General features: G+C 36.3%; 1 protein-coding gene across 2 annotated transcripts in view; it reads left to right on the top strand.

Annotated features, from left to right (window-relative positions):
- LOC132705176 (LIM domain only protein 3-like) overlaps window positions 1-13696 on the top strand; it is a 90886-nt gene extending 77190 nt beyond the window's left edge. For both annotated transcript variants that reach the window (XM_060675619.1, XM_060675618.1), the window contains 2 exons: window positions 12175-12316; window positions 12460-13696. In XM_060675619.1, the coding sequence (XP_060531602.1) occupies window positions 12175-12316; window positions 12460-12639 (322 nt within the window). In that variant the 3' untranslated portion in view covers window positions 12640-13696. The remainder of the gene's footprint in view (window positions 1-12174; window positions 12317-12459) is intronic.
- The last annotated feature ends 690 nt before the right edge of the window (window positions 13697-14386 follow it).

The following is a 14386-nucleotide window of genomic DNA, read 5'->3' as shown; positions in this document are numbered from 1 at the left end:
AAAAAAAAACAAACAGAAATTTGGTCGCGAAGTCTTGGAAGCAAGTCGCAAAGTATCAAAATTATAGGACTCGTTTTGTATTCGAGTCTCACGCTGCATGTTGCCAAGTCGCATTTTTGCGGGCTATTCCGGTGTGAAACCATCAATATATTTGTATCTATAGGTTTTAAGACAAGTAGCATGCTAAGAGTTTCTTAAAGCCACGAATCAGTGCTAATTACACAGAGTTAAAATCTCAGAGCCCGTTTCTACAAACATTGAGAAGCAGAAATGTCAATCAACGTCGAGGCTGGCAAAACTAGACCAAATTTCGTCAGTTGAAGGAACGAGAAGAGAAATACAAAAAATACATACAAAATACAAGAAAAGCAACAACAAATATTAGTAAGTGCTGGTGTTGGTAGATTATCAATTTTTTCTAATGTGTGGTCTACGCTAAGGACTCTTTTACATACTCAATCTAGACCAATATTTCTGTTACTATTAACCATCTTTTAAATTTTGGAGCAGCTTTTGTATTTTTACCGATCACTTTAAGTTAGAAGATACCAAACTCAATCTGATGACACAAAACTGCTTTTTGGAAGGAATAGATCTTCGGGATGCATACTTTGCAGTTTCTGTATCTCAAAGTAATAAAAAATACCTAAGGATTTTTGTTTGATGACAAAATTTGGCAATTTAACAAACTATCTTTTGGTCTTAGTTTAGTTTTTACTCCTGAAGCCAATTATAACCTTTTTGCGCCAGAAAAGTCTTCTGTCACGTGTATATTTAGACGATTTCTAGCTTCTTGGTAGTACCTATGATTTGTGCCTCAAAAATGTTTTTGTTACTTTGACTGATTGAAGGTTTATTGTAAATTTTAAGAAAAGTAGTCAACTGTAGTGAAAAAGATGTAAATTTTTAGTATTTATGGTTTGTTCTCATTTATTGAGACTAAACTTGCCTAAAACTAAGTGCAAAAAGCTTCTGAATTCGTGGTTAAGTTTAAATTTATCCAGCAATACAGGATTAAAGAGTTCGCCTAGTTCGGGGGAGTTCTAGTTTCTTGTCCGCAATCGCTTATATCTTGCATTAAAAATATGTAACGACAACTATGATTCTTCAATAATTATTCCATGATGATCTATACTGGTGACTTAGATCTCTAGAATCCCTTGTTTGCTCTAATAGACAATTCTCCTTTAAACTTGAAATTTTCTCCGATGCTGCTCCACGTTCGTGAGGTGCGAAATCTAAGAGAAAGATGTTAATGCTCTAGAGCTTCATGCAACCTTTTATATATTACAATGCTTTGCATCAGAATTTAGTCGGTGTCAATTTTTTTTGACGTATTGATATCACTGATATCTCAAATACACACGCAGCATACGAACTTAAATAACATATCTAAACAACTCTGGAAATGATGTTAAGAAAGAAACATTTGGATTCATGTTTGTCATATATCTTCGGCATTCCATCAGGTTTTTTTTTTAATTCTTGAGAAATTTGGCGTACCAGAAGTAGATGTTTTTGCCACCCGTAATAGTAACAAATGTTCTTGGTTAGTGTCTTGGTCTCTTGGTTTCTTGATCTGAAATCGTCTTATGTTATGTTGAGACATTTACCATTCTTTGGGGTAATCATTGTTTCTATGCTTTCCCACTATTTTGTTTATAACCTAGAGTAGATAGGACTGCGGGCATTGTAGTTTGCCCCATATTGGTCAGTCAGTCCTAGTATCCATTGTTTCATGTTTCATGATTTCAGAAATGTAATTTTTTGAACCTAATAAGAAATTATTGTGTATCAACAGGAACAGGAACAGCTTCGAACTTAAAGGATTACTAATGCTTCTGTAAGCCTGTCAACGTTAAACCAATATAATTGTTCTCTTAAACTTTGGTTAGTTGAGAATTTTGCAAAGAACATGGTCTACAGATTTTCTCACCGTCTGTTCCTGTGATTTTTAGATTTTTTTACCCAAGAATACCATAAAGGTTCTTTGGTTGTTCTCTTAATTGTTTTAGAGCAGCCCTAAGTAAACCGAAGTGGAAAAACCACCTAAGGACATAGGGTCAAAACTATTGCCCTTCTTAAAATATTTCCAAATACTTTGGAAGGTATAGAAATGAAAATACCAGATCGTATAAAAACTTCTGGACCAGGCCGTGAACACCGTTTACTATATTTACCTTTTTTTAAAGAGTAACCTTTTCTTTTTGTGTCTGATACTTTAATAAGTTATATGGAAGGAATCGAAGAAGTTCACATTTATTTATGACATTTAAGAGGCTTTACAAAGCTGCCTCCTCTCAAAGCATTAGTCATTGCATTCGTTTAATGCTTACATTGAGTGGGATTGATGCTACACAATGCAGTGCCGTGTCTACATCAGAAGCTGCACGCAATGGAGTTTTTATTGACATAATTCGTAGAACTGCAAGTCTGCAGATTCCAAAGTTTTCGCAATATTTTATAATAGACCACTGCAGTCTACATATCTTAATCTCATAGAAAAGGCGCGAATATAATTAACAGGCTAAACGAACTTCGAAGTGAAGTTCAATCTTAATTATATGAAGCGCCTTTTCGTAGAGATCAGTTCCGCTCTCCTTAAAGTATCATATTTCAGAAGATGAATTTCCCTCGTTTTATTTTTCAGCAAGTTTGTATCTGATGTTGAAGATCCTCTAAAATTTCCTCAACGAAATCGCTTAAAATATATTTCGTTAATACTTAGGTAAATATAATGAAGTTGTGTGGTGAGTGCAGATGTGGGTAAGACCGAATCGTTGCCGAAAATTTTTGGGTTGGAATCTTTAAAGTTGTAACTTCTTGGTGTAAAGTGGGTTGACTACATATTTTGGCGTCTCTTCAAGTCAATGGTTCCCAAAGATTGATAATAATAAAATAACAATGTTATTTTATACGATTTTGTTTCATTAATCCATGTTAGTTTGAGGTTAATGACGTTTGTTATAAATTAATTAATATTTCCAAATTCAATTAAATTATTAATCATGTTATTATCAAAAATATAATTTTAATTTTTTTAAATATAATTTGCAATGATATTGCAACAAGTTCAATTCTATTTAATATTTCAATTAAATTTTGAAAATATTAACTGGCGATTCATCAAGTCAAGCTCGTCGGTTAATAAAATAATCCAAACTAAAGTATTTATTATTAGTTTGAATTATAATGATTAATAATAACTTAATTTAATTATCTAATACTATTTTAGATTAATGGGTTTGTGGATTTTTTTTGTGAAATAATTCCATTTTTTATCTTACTTTTCTTGTTTTTGATCGTCTCTTGTTGAATCTAAAATGAAAGATTTAAAATAAAAAATGAGAACCGCAGGAATTTTTCCCATTTTAAAGAGCAGGGCTCGATTTACCAATTTCTCAATATTTTTCTTTACCTTTACCGGACGCAGGACAAGCAATTTCGCTGCCCTTAAGAACCCGCGTTTACGTCCATCTACGTCAAAGAAAAAAAAGGAAAATTCCGGGCTGACGACACAAGCAGGAATCTGCATCTGTGAGTCTGCCCCGTCGCCGTCGCCATCTCAATCGCACGCGTATGTTGTCTTTTAGAGGACTTTATAAGCCATGAGGGAAATCATTCCGGAGCCCCAGACATCGCGGACTATTTGAATTGTGATAGATATATATACATGTGGCCTATTCTCTAACGGTCTCAGCGTACCCATTTCCTGATTGTCCTGCGACGTCCCGCTAGTGATTTTCCGGCTTTATTTCAAATATACCAAAATGTCGAAAGGTGGAAAACGTACGGGGGGCGGGCGGCTGCCTCGTATGTTACACGCCGCCCGTCGTATTCTCCTCAGGATTGAGACGGACGTCGTATTAAAATTTCACGTACCCTTTAAATGTTTCATGTTTTACGTTTTTTGAAGCGTCCCGACTCTTGGCGACGCCGTGCAGGAGTCGATATGTATCGACAGGGTGAAGGTGATGAGAGGGGATTTTGGAACACGAAGGCGATATATTTTCCAAACAAACGACTACTTATTTTGAGTTTAGCAAGAACTTCTCAGTTCCGAAACTATTTAAACTGAAAAAAGTACATATAAGCGTAGTTAGTTTCGATGAGCAGTCCAACTTTAAAGAAAAACTCACCAATGTTGTAGGTTGGTGAAAATAAAAGTGGTCGATGATTTTTAAAAAGCACGTGACGAAGGAAAATGGTCTGTAAACCAAAATAGAAGAACTGGAATCGTTCGATATAAACAATTTTTTCTATTTCCTTCTCTAAAATGTCCAATTATACACCGATCTAGCACACGGAAAGTATCATTTTACCACGTCAGTTTCGTTTCCTACGGCTGCGAGCCGCTTTGCACATATACGGGTTTGGTAGCACTCGGATGTATTCGTGTTGGTTTGCAAAAATGTTCAGTTCAGTCCAATTTCTTGAAGCAAGCAGAACTGAAAACAGTAAAGCACCGGGTAAAATTTAACAACTTAAAGAATGTAGTTACGTATTAAGCCAAATCGGAGACTATTTCACAACAACCTCTTCGCAGTGATATGGACTACCATAATAATGGTAGTGAGATAAGTGATATTAATTATTTTTTTTAGTATAGAAATCAAATAATTAACCATTTCGAAAAAAATTATAAATCTTAAACCAATAAAATGATGAAAATATTGGGACATGCCAAAATGGGAGAAAATTTCCATATAAAATTAACAGCTGTTTTGATGTGCGCAATAATTTGTAATTTGCTCGTGAAAAGCGTTTGGTTGATTGTAGTGTTGTTTTTGAAATCATGTTCAAGAAACAACTGTAGAACCAACGAAAATAGAACGTTGCAATGAGGAAATCATTTTTAATCCGGGTTTTCACTTAATGTTTAGAAGAAGTCAAGAAAATCATCAAGAAAATATCAATATTTATTTAAAAAATACCATGTTTCATTTTAACATAATTGTAAAAATTGGTTTTTTTTACTCCCGTCTGTAAAATACCTAATTACCCACCGATCTAGCGTGCGGGAAGCGTCACTTTACCACGTCAGTTTCTTTTCCCACGAATTCGAGGCACTTCGGACATTTCCGGGATTTTACCGCACGGGTTTGGCAGCAATCGGATGTTTTCGGAGATATTTCCCACGCTTTGCATTTTGACGTTTGTCAGTTCTGACAGTCATGTCGTAGAAAAAGTATAGTATGCAACACGTTCGGTAAACTTTTTAACTCACTCGTTTATTAAACACTCGCCGTTTACCGCACTTGCTGCATAATATGCTATTAAATTAAATTAATACAATACTTAATAAATTAAAAAATTACAAACATCCCTATTCTCCAGTTTTCAGTTTTGAGATTTCCTTATATACCCACCGAGTTATTAAGGATAGGTATTTAATTAAAACGTCCGAAGAGTAAAAACTGCGCTTATGAAGCTAGAAGTTAAAAAACAATCTTTAAAAGAAAAAATTACTCTCAAATAATCAATTATATTTTCCTCAAAATAATTGCATCGTATCTACCACGAAAAATTACCGGTTAAGGGCGTCTACCGGGCTTTAGAAGTAAATAACTATTTGTAGTTTTTTTAGTAGCTGTTTTGGTTGGTTATGGCTATCAATGGTCTGTGCATACAACACCTCATTTGGTTTTAGCTTTTTTATAAATACCTCTAAAAAAACTTGATCAACTTCTTGTTTCATAATTTTTGGACACATTTTCCTTAGAGTTAATTTAAGAAGTACACTAAATTTAGTTTTGAAAAAATGGGTGCATCATCAATACCTGCAAGAATCTCATAGATAATTTGCAGATAACAAATAAAATTCAGGGTCATATTAAATATGTCGCAATTATCGAAACGTCGACAAAAAAGAAGAAAACTATTATAATAAGGTTGGGGGCGTGAAATTGTTAAAAATGAAATGAGTTTTCAAGGCACTACGGTGGGAAAGAGTGATCCTTTGCTACAAATTATTCGCAAAAATTGACGTTGTTACTGTTACACCGGTATTGTCGTGTTTTTAGAATTGATGTTGTTGTTCTTTGATCACTTGCGAACTTTTTCTGCACGATTGGCCTACATAAACAGCTGGACAACCTGTGCTTGGTCTTTGGTGGTTAATAAGTTTTTGCTCTAAATGTTTCATAAAAACCGCACTCAAAACAGGAGACAAGCATGATTTTATCGCCAATCCTTTCTTTTGTCTGCAGAAACTATTATTATATTATAACGAACTGGAAGAACTTCTGTTTTTAAAATTAAAACACGCAGTTGCAGTTAGCCAATAATATTTGGTAGTTTTATTAGTGAAATGCAATCTGATGGCCTGAGGTCTGTATCAGGAACAAAAACGCCTTTAATGCATTCAATAAAGAAATTGAGTTTTCAACTGGCTTGCCTTAAATCTAGTCGCATTTAAAAAAGAAGTTTTGTTAATTCATGATGAATGTTGAGTATAATTTTTTTTGTCTAAAGTTTTCGTTTTCAATTGTTCAAACTCGTCTGTGAATAAAACTCTTTCATCCCCCCCCCCCCCTATGCCGTCCAAAAGTCGCCCATTGACAATCGTACCACGCGATGTGAAAAAATCGGGCGAAAAGGCGTCCAACACCCCCGCACGTATTCATCGAACGCGGCGGTTACGTGGAATGAAAAATGGGCGCCAAAACCTTCGGCAAAAGCGCCGCGAATAAGTTAATGGCGACAGGTCAATTGAATGTAATGAGTACACGCGGCATTGGCGCGTAAGTAAATGAGTAATTGCATATCGAAGCCCGTTTGTCATTCGGGGGGGGAGGGTGGCGAGCGATCGCCGCCGTCACCCCCCCACCCGCCTCACCGCTCTGCAGCTACTGCCATTCGCGTTAGCTGGATTATTCTACCGTTTGTTTTGAACGTTGCTACGGGATTTCGTACCGAAACGATTACGTACCTTTAAATAATGTCCGGGGGTTTGATTAAAGTGACTCGCTTTATGCCTCCGTTGAGCTATCCACGTCCTAGGTGGGCTTTTTTTACAGTTTTTTATTTTTTTAGGTAGCTTGCCTATATTAGAGCAAATTACAACAAGATTTTGAACTTTTTGAAAATTGATAGGAACGTGCAGGCTTAAAGTACTTTTTCTTCATATCAAAATTATTGGATAGTGGGCTTACAAGGGTAAAAATTGATGCTCCGAAGAATAGGTAAAGATTTTCCGCGCATTTAACTCACTAACCTGTACTTCGCGCCACTTTCTTTCTAAACAACGATTTCCACACACTGAACTCGTTTTCCCAGAACATTTAACAAGAATATTTGGAGAACATACTGCTGTAAATATGCCGCATCGAAACTTATTGACGATCTGTCAGCGGCCATGTTGGCTGTCGAACATGCGCATATTGAATGCACCTTCTCCAAATATTGTTCATAGTTGTTTCAAAGGTTCCTGTCATATCGGCATAAACAGGGCGTCCATATCTAATAGCTGTATGGTCTAATCCAATCCAATCTAATCTCTAAGACACACGCCAAGCCCTTACAATAATTTCACAGCAGATACGCATATTCTAAATGCATATGCGCGTTTTGCTACGATGTATACAAAATTTGATTTATGGAGAATAATTAATTAATTAATTAATTATTGCTTGTGTTAAATTAATGAAATATATAAAGTTATACCTGTTTTGTTTGATCTTATCCCAATTTTATATTGAGAGGGTGGTAATTTTACCATAAAGTAAATTTTTGTATAATTTTGTCTTGACCATTCTACCAATTGAAAAAACGGTAAATACAAATAACTTTTCGGCTTATCCTTTTACTAAAACTTGTTATTTATTGACCAATGATTTTTGATCATTTTTAACAAGTAAAGTGGGTTCAAGGTTTGTTAGAGAGGTAGCACCTTTGCTTCGGGATGACTGGGCACTGGTCCTCATGACAACCAGGGCTGGGTGACGCGTCCGTGCCTAAAAGCACACATAGCCTCTCCTCAGCCAGGACCGTACTGCGTGGTGCAGAGCCACATCCTACTCGAGGTGATCCTGTTAACGCAGAACAGTACGGATCTAGACTGGGAGGTCAATAAATATCCCTGGTGGAGGGCAGCAGCGACCACCAGTACCAGGATGGGGCGCAAAGAAAATGATTCTGGACCGGCTCATTGCTGGATCACTACAAGTATGACTGCAGCAGTTTTAATAGTTGTGGTACTGCGATACAGAAAAGAAACGGAACTCTTACTGTATTATACTTTCCAAAAAATCTCAATGGCTGAAGAAAACACAAAAACGGCCCTCAGTCCGGGGCACCCCTTAAGTGGGGAGAGGGTGCGAAGAATACCCCCGTCTTCCACTAGTGAGAAATATGCAGATAGAGACAGCGAAAAATTCAAAATCTACGGTAAAATCGTCCGCATTGCCACATGGAATACACGCAGCTTATTTATGGCAGGAAAACTTACAAACGTTGAATGCGAGATGAACAGATTGAACATAGATATCATGGGAATGAGTGAAGTCAGATGGCCTAACTCTGGAAAACAAAAAACTAAAAGAGGGACCATGTACTATTCAGGAGGCACTGATCCGGACCATAGATATGGAACGGCAATACTTGTCTCAGAGAGAATAGCAAAGTCAGTGACAGAGTTCATTCCCCTAAGTGATAGGGTCATGATGCTAAAACTACAAACAACCCACAGAAATTTAAACATAATCCAGATCTACGCTCCAACACAGGACAAATCAGACCAAGAAATGGAAGAATTCTACTCCCAAGTTGATGAAGCCATGCGACTGACAAGGAAGGGTGAAATAAGTATGGTTATTGGTGACTTCAATGCCAAGGTAGGCCGTGGTTCTGATGGAGATAGTGTAGGGAATTACGGTCTTGGAACGCGCAATGAAAGAGGCGACAGACTGATACAGTTCTGTGTAGAAAACAATCTAATCATAACTAACACCTTTTTTAAGCTTCACCCCAGAAGACTATATACCTGGAGATCACCTGCAGACAGAGAGGGGACGATTATCAGAAACCAGATTGATTTTATTCTCATAGGACAGGAATTCAAAAAATACATAAAAGCAGTGAAAACATACCCTGGCGCAGACATTAATAGTGACCACAATCCTGTGGTGATAGACTTCAAACTCAAACGATTTATGAATACCAAAAGGGAAAAGATCACAAAACAAATAGACTTTGCACAACTGAATAACACCAAAAAGAAACAAGAAATAAGTTTGAAAATAGAAAGTGAAATAGAAGCAGCAGTCAGTTTGGCACCAGAAAGGGAAATAGAGACGATATGGAACATATTTAAAAACAAAATAACCAACATAGAGGAACAGGACATCGGCTACATAAAGAACGACAGGAAGAAAGAGTGGATGACACAGGAAATTATGGACCTAATGAATGAGAGAAGGAAACTTAAAACAAAGCCGACAGAATACAAACAACTAAATAGAACTATTAGAAAGAAATGCAGAGAGGCAAAGGAACAATGGTTGATAACAAAATGCCAAGAAATAGAGGAGCTACAATCAAAACATGACAGCTTTAATCTGCATAAAAGAATAAAAGAGATGACAGGCAAACACAGGCGACACCATGCATCAATACTTAGGGACAAACACAATGAAATAATTACGGGATTAGATGCTAAACTGAAAAGATGGCATGAGTACATCGAACAGCTATACAACGACGAAAGAACACACACCCCACCCTCATATAACAGCGAACTAAACGAAAAAGGTCCAGTAATATCCAAATATGAGGTCATGCACGCCATCAGATCACAAAAAAATAGAAAAGCTACTGGGCCAGACAAAATTCATGCAGAAACACTTAAACTAATAGCAGATAATGAAGGCAAAAGCTTGGATTTGATAACATCACTGTTTAACAAGATCTATAGTTCGGGCAAGATACCAGCCGATTGGCTAAAGTCAACTTTTATAACGCTGCCCAAAAAAGTCAATGCCTCTAATTGTGACGATTATAGAATGATTAGCCTCATGTCCCATGTGCTCAAAATATTTTTTAGAATTGTCCACACAAGAATATACAGGAAATGCGAAATGCAAATAGGCGAAACTCAGTTTGGATTCCGAAACGGACTAGGTACACGCGAAGCACTCTTCTCTCTGAAAGTGTTAACACAAAGATGCAGGGACATGAATGTAAGCGTATATGCATGTTTTATCGACTACCGCAAAGCATTCGATTGCGTCAACCATCAAAAGATGATCGAAATACTAACAGCAACCGGTATCGATGAGCAGGACTTACGTATTATTTCAGAACTTTACTGGAGGCAAACAGCAGTGGTCAACATCGAGCAAAACATATCAGATGAGATACTGATCAAGAGGGGAGTTCGCCAGGGTTGTGTGCTGTCCCCACTATTGTTTAACCTCTACTCGGAGGCTATATTCAGAGAGGCAATGGATGGAATTAACGGAGGAATAAAGATCAATGGCATCAGCATAACCAATATCAGGTACGCGGACGACACTGTTGTCATGGCAAGCAGTCCGTCCGAGCTACAAATCATGATAGATCGCATAGTCCATTATAGCCACTTTTTCGGATTGAAATTAAATGTCGCCAAAACCAAAACACTAGCGTTCTCAAAAACGGTTACTCATGTACATCTAAATGTTAATGGGAAGCCAGTTGAACAAGTCGACTCAATCAAATACCTGGGAGCCAATATCAATAGTCAATGTAATCCGAAGAAGGAAATATTGTCGAGAATCGAGCAGGCGAGAAGAACATTTATGAGCATGAGGGTATTCTTCATAAGATCTGACATAAGTCTTGAGCTCAGATTGAGAATGGTGAAATGCTTCATCTTCTCTGTTTTGCTTTATGGATGCGAGAGCTGGACACTCGATGCTCAAACAGAGAAGAGACTAGAAGCGTTCGAGATGTACATATATAGAAGAATACTGCGGATCTCATGGGTACAGAAAATCACCAATAATGAGGTTTTGAATCGCATGCACGGGTCTCGCGAATTATTAAATATAATAAAACAAAGAAAAATGCAGTATCTTGGCCATGTTATGAGGGGCGAAAAATATGAATTTCTGAGGCTGATAATAGAGGGCAAAGTCCAAGGTAAAAGATCGATAGGAAGACGTCAAAACTCGTGGCTCAAGGACCTCAGGAGGTGGTTTAATCGCTCATCAATAGAAATATTCCGGGCTGCAGTTTCCCGAGCCACAATAGCCATTTGGATCGCCGACCTTCGAAAGGAGAGGGCGTAGTAAGAAGAAGAAGAAAGTTAGTTAAGACATACTTTTAAAAATTGGCTTTTTCAGAGGTCTTACTAAAGAGACATTGATAATTATGACAAAAATAAATTTTTACCATTGTTAAAGGCTAATGTTAAATAACACATTTTATTAAAAACGTAAGCCTAAGCAGATATTTACATTATTTGCATTCATTTTATCTCTCCAAAACTAGCATTTCTATTATTGTACATCTAATATATCTAATATGTAAATAGTTACTTTAAAACTATTTCTGGACGAAGAAAAAAAATTATTATCAATGTAATAATAATGATCTAAATACATACATTTCAATACGGACTCGGGAAGTTCCCAAATTTTCAATATGTCTTCTATATTTATTGTTCCACAGCCCTTACACACCTTACACCGTTAAAAGCTGAAACTGCACTGAAATTTAGTAGTACATTTTTAAAATAGGTATTTGTCCTCAAATTACTAGCAGATTATTCTTTATTGCTAAAAGTAACCAAAACTATTTCCCACGTCTAGAATTGGCACAAGTATTAGGTTATTATTACTAGTTATAACCGTAAAAAGAGTTCTACAATTAATTATTAACGCAGAAGCGTATTAATTTTCATTTATAAACAATAAGGTGCAGATTACTTGCTTTTGTAGTTTTTCTGGTTTTCTTTGACGTTGAAATGAATGTTGGAGACACGGGGTTGTTCCATTTGAAATAATCTTGTAATCTTTTGTGGTTTTGGAGTTATAGGCTCTTATAATGTGATGCTTATAGATGCGCACACCGTAGATAAGATCATTCTACGTACTTGGGCCGTAGACATCGCAAAACCTGATTTTTTGTAGGAAGTTACGGACAATACTTGCGTTTTCGGATCGTACTGACACGCACTCCTCTTTGTTTCAGATTTTGCGTCGGCGACAGGTTTTACTTGTGCGAGAACAAAATTCTGTGCGAGTACGACTACGAGGAACGCTTAGTTTTTGCTAATATGGCATACAACCCGCCCCCTCTATCGCATCTGAAAAGGCAAACGTCCATACCGCCGGTAAGCCATTCGCATTTTTAAATATTTTATGTTTTATTTATACTTTTTTAAATCGTTGGAGTCTACGTTTGATTTTTTTTTGTAAATATTTCCTTTTACGGTTTTTTCCAATGCGCTTGTATACGAGAAGTTTCACGTTTCAGACAGCGTTGCCGAATCACCTCCTGAACGGTCACAGACCGAACCTTCCTCCGAGCAACGGTGACATGAACAACAACATGGCAGCTTCCGGACAACCGGCGCAGGGTTCGATCGCGGGGCAATCGTTCCCGAACGCGGGACATTTGAAAAACGGCCAATTGTCGTTAGGAACGCCGAGCTGAAAACTGTAAATCTCCCTCGACTGTGATGCCTTTACGTTTGTACGATATAACTGCGGTTACTTTTGTTTTTCCATTTCTTGTTTCGTATTTAAAAAAATATGTATATACGGTATAATAAAGTGTTTATAGAAATGCTCAATGTATAACGACTAATCTAGTTTATGTGCAATATGGCGCTCACGATCTCGTACTGTCCAGCTAGTGGACGCTGTTAAATGTGATCTGATTTCTGACTCGACTAGCTGTCCCTCATGCGAGTTGGTATTTTTGCGACAAGCTGTTTTTTTTTTTTAATTCGATTGTGGATCCGCGTTTTCGTAACACTTTGTGCGTCGTATCACTCGCGAAAACGCGGATCCATAATAATGAGATATTTTGTTAATTTGTTAAATAATTTAAAACGTATTTTTTTTATTTTAAATTCATTTTGATTTTTATTTAATATACGATGGATATTTAAAAACAACAATAAAATTGAGCTAGATAATAAAATAAAAAAAATTACAAAATCAAAATTTATCGAAAACTTTGAGGTACACTCTTCCCAGAATTATCAGAGAATAAAGCCAGACCCGCTTTAGATTTCGTGAGAAATGTTAAAGGTATTTCTCGATAATTTTTTTTGTTACCCAGTTACAACTTTGGGGCGACTGTATCTGTTTCTACCATTTTACTTTTGGTCGAATTTGAAGCGAATATGACATCCTATCCAGTTTGTCGCAAAACTATTCCCTAACCAATCCAAAAAAAAAAACAAAAACTGAAGAACTGCGAGGTATATAGGCTTTTCGGCTCGAATAAATGTTGATGATAATAAAGTAGTTCATAATTAAAGATGGATTATACTTACTTTTTTCTACTGTTGCCATACTTCTCGTTCACTATTATTCCGTTTCTTTTTTAATATTTAGATTTATTGTATATATACATAACAATTAAAACTCGTTCGATTCAATGTTTCCAGTAAGGTGCCAATTCGGTTTAATTCTTGTACAGTACAAAATAAGAGTATGATTGATTATTATACCAATGATTTTACCAAAGAAATAAAAAATATACGCCGTAAAAATGTGTTTCTTTTAGACGCCCCTCTGAACATTGATTGTTCTAAACTAATAAATGAAAAATATTGCGTAAAATACAAAAACATCCTCCCATTTGCTTCTTATCAGCACGTTATAAGCATTTAACTCTTTTCGATTTGGGGTTTTATTAATTAATCTATTATATTAAATACAAATTTTAGTCTATGTTAAGCCCCTTGGAATATCAAAGCCATCTTTAGACCCAAATCACAACGTTTTTATCAACCTGCTGAATTAAAAATGACTCTCAGAAAGAAAAAAAGATGCATAGTTAAGATCTTGCTCACCCAGTAGTCGCAATAGCCACGGTAACCAATTACGTGCCTATGCTTGCTTAATTTGATATTTATATACCAACAATTAAATCAGACATCCGCTGTTTAATTGAAAATGAAACAGTAAGGTTAGAATGCAATTTTTACAGCTATATTAAAGCTTCTCTCTACAACGACCCAATCGCTCATTTTATGTTTCAGTTTTTTTCCCCCTAGTCTTTTACATATTAACATTTATTCTGTAACCACAAAATTCAATTTGTTGCCGGTGTTTTGGTTTCTTATTCTATTAACTAGAAAAAAATGAAAAAGCAAATAAAAAAATAGGTTAAAAGGTCACTTCGCGATCTCTAAAGCTTGATCAGGTCCGATCGGCTATTTTGGCGA

This window comes from Cylas formicarius, unplaced genomic scaffold (genome assembly GCF_029955315.1).
Source record: "Cylas formicarius isolate icCylForm1 unplaced genomic scaffold, icCylForm1.1 PGA_scaffold_7__23_contigs__length_41026272, whole genome shotgun sequence".
In the NCBI taxonomy this organism is placed as follows: Eukaryota; Metazoa; Arthropoda; class Insecta; order Coleoptera; family Brentidae; genus Cylas; species Cylas formicarius.
The sequence above is the reverse complement of the archived record's forward strand: the minus strand, read 5'-3'. Positions and strand labels throughout refer to the sequence as shown.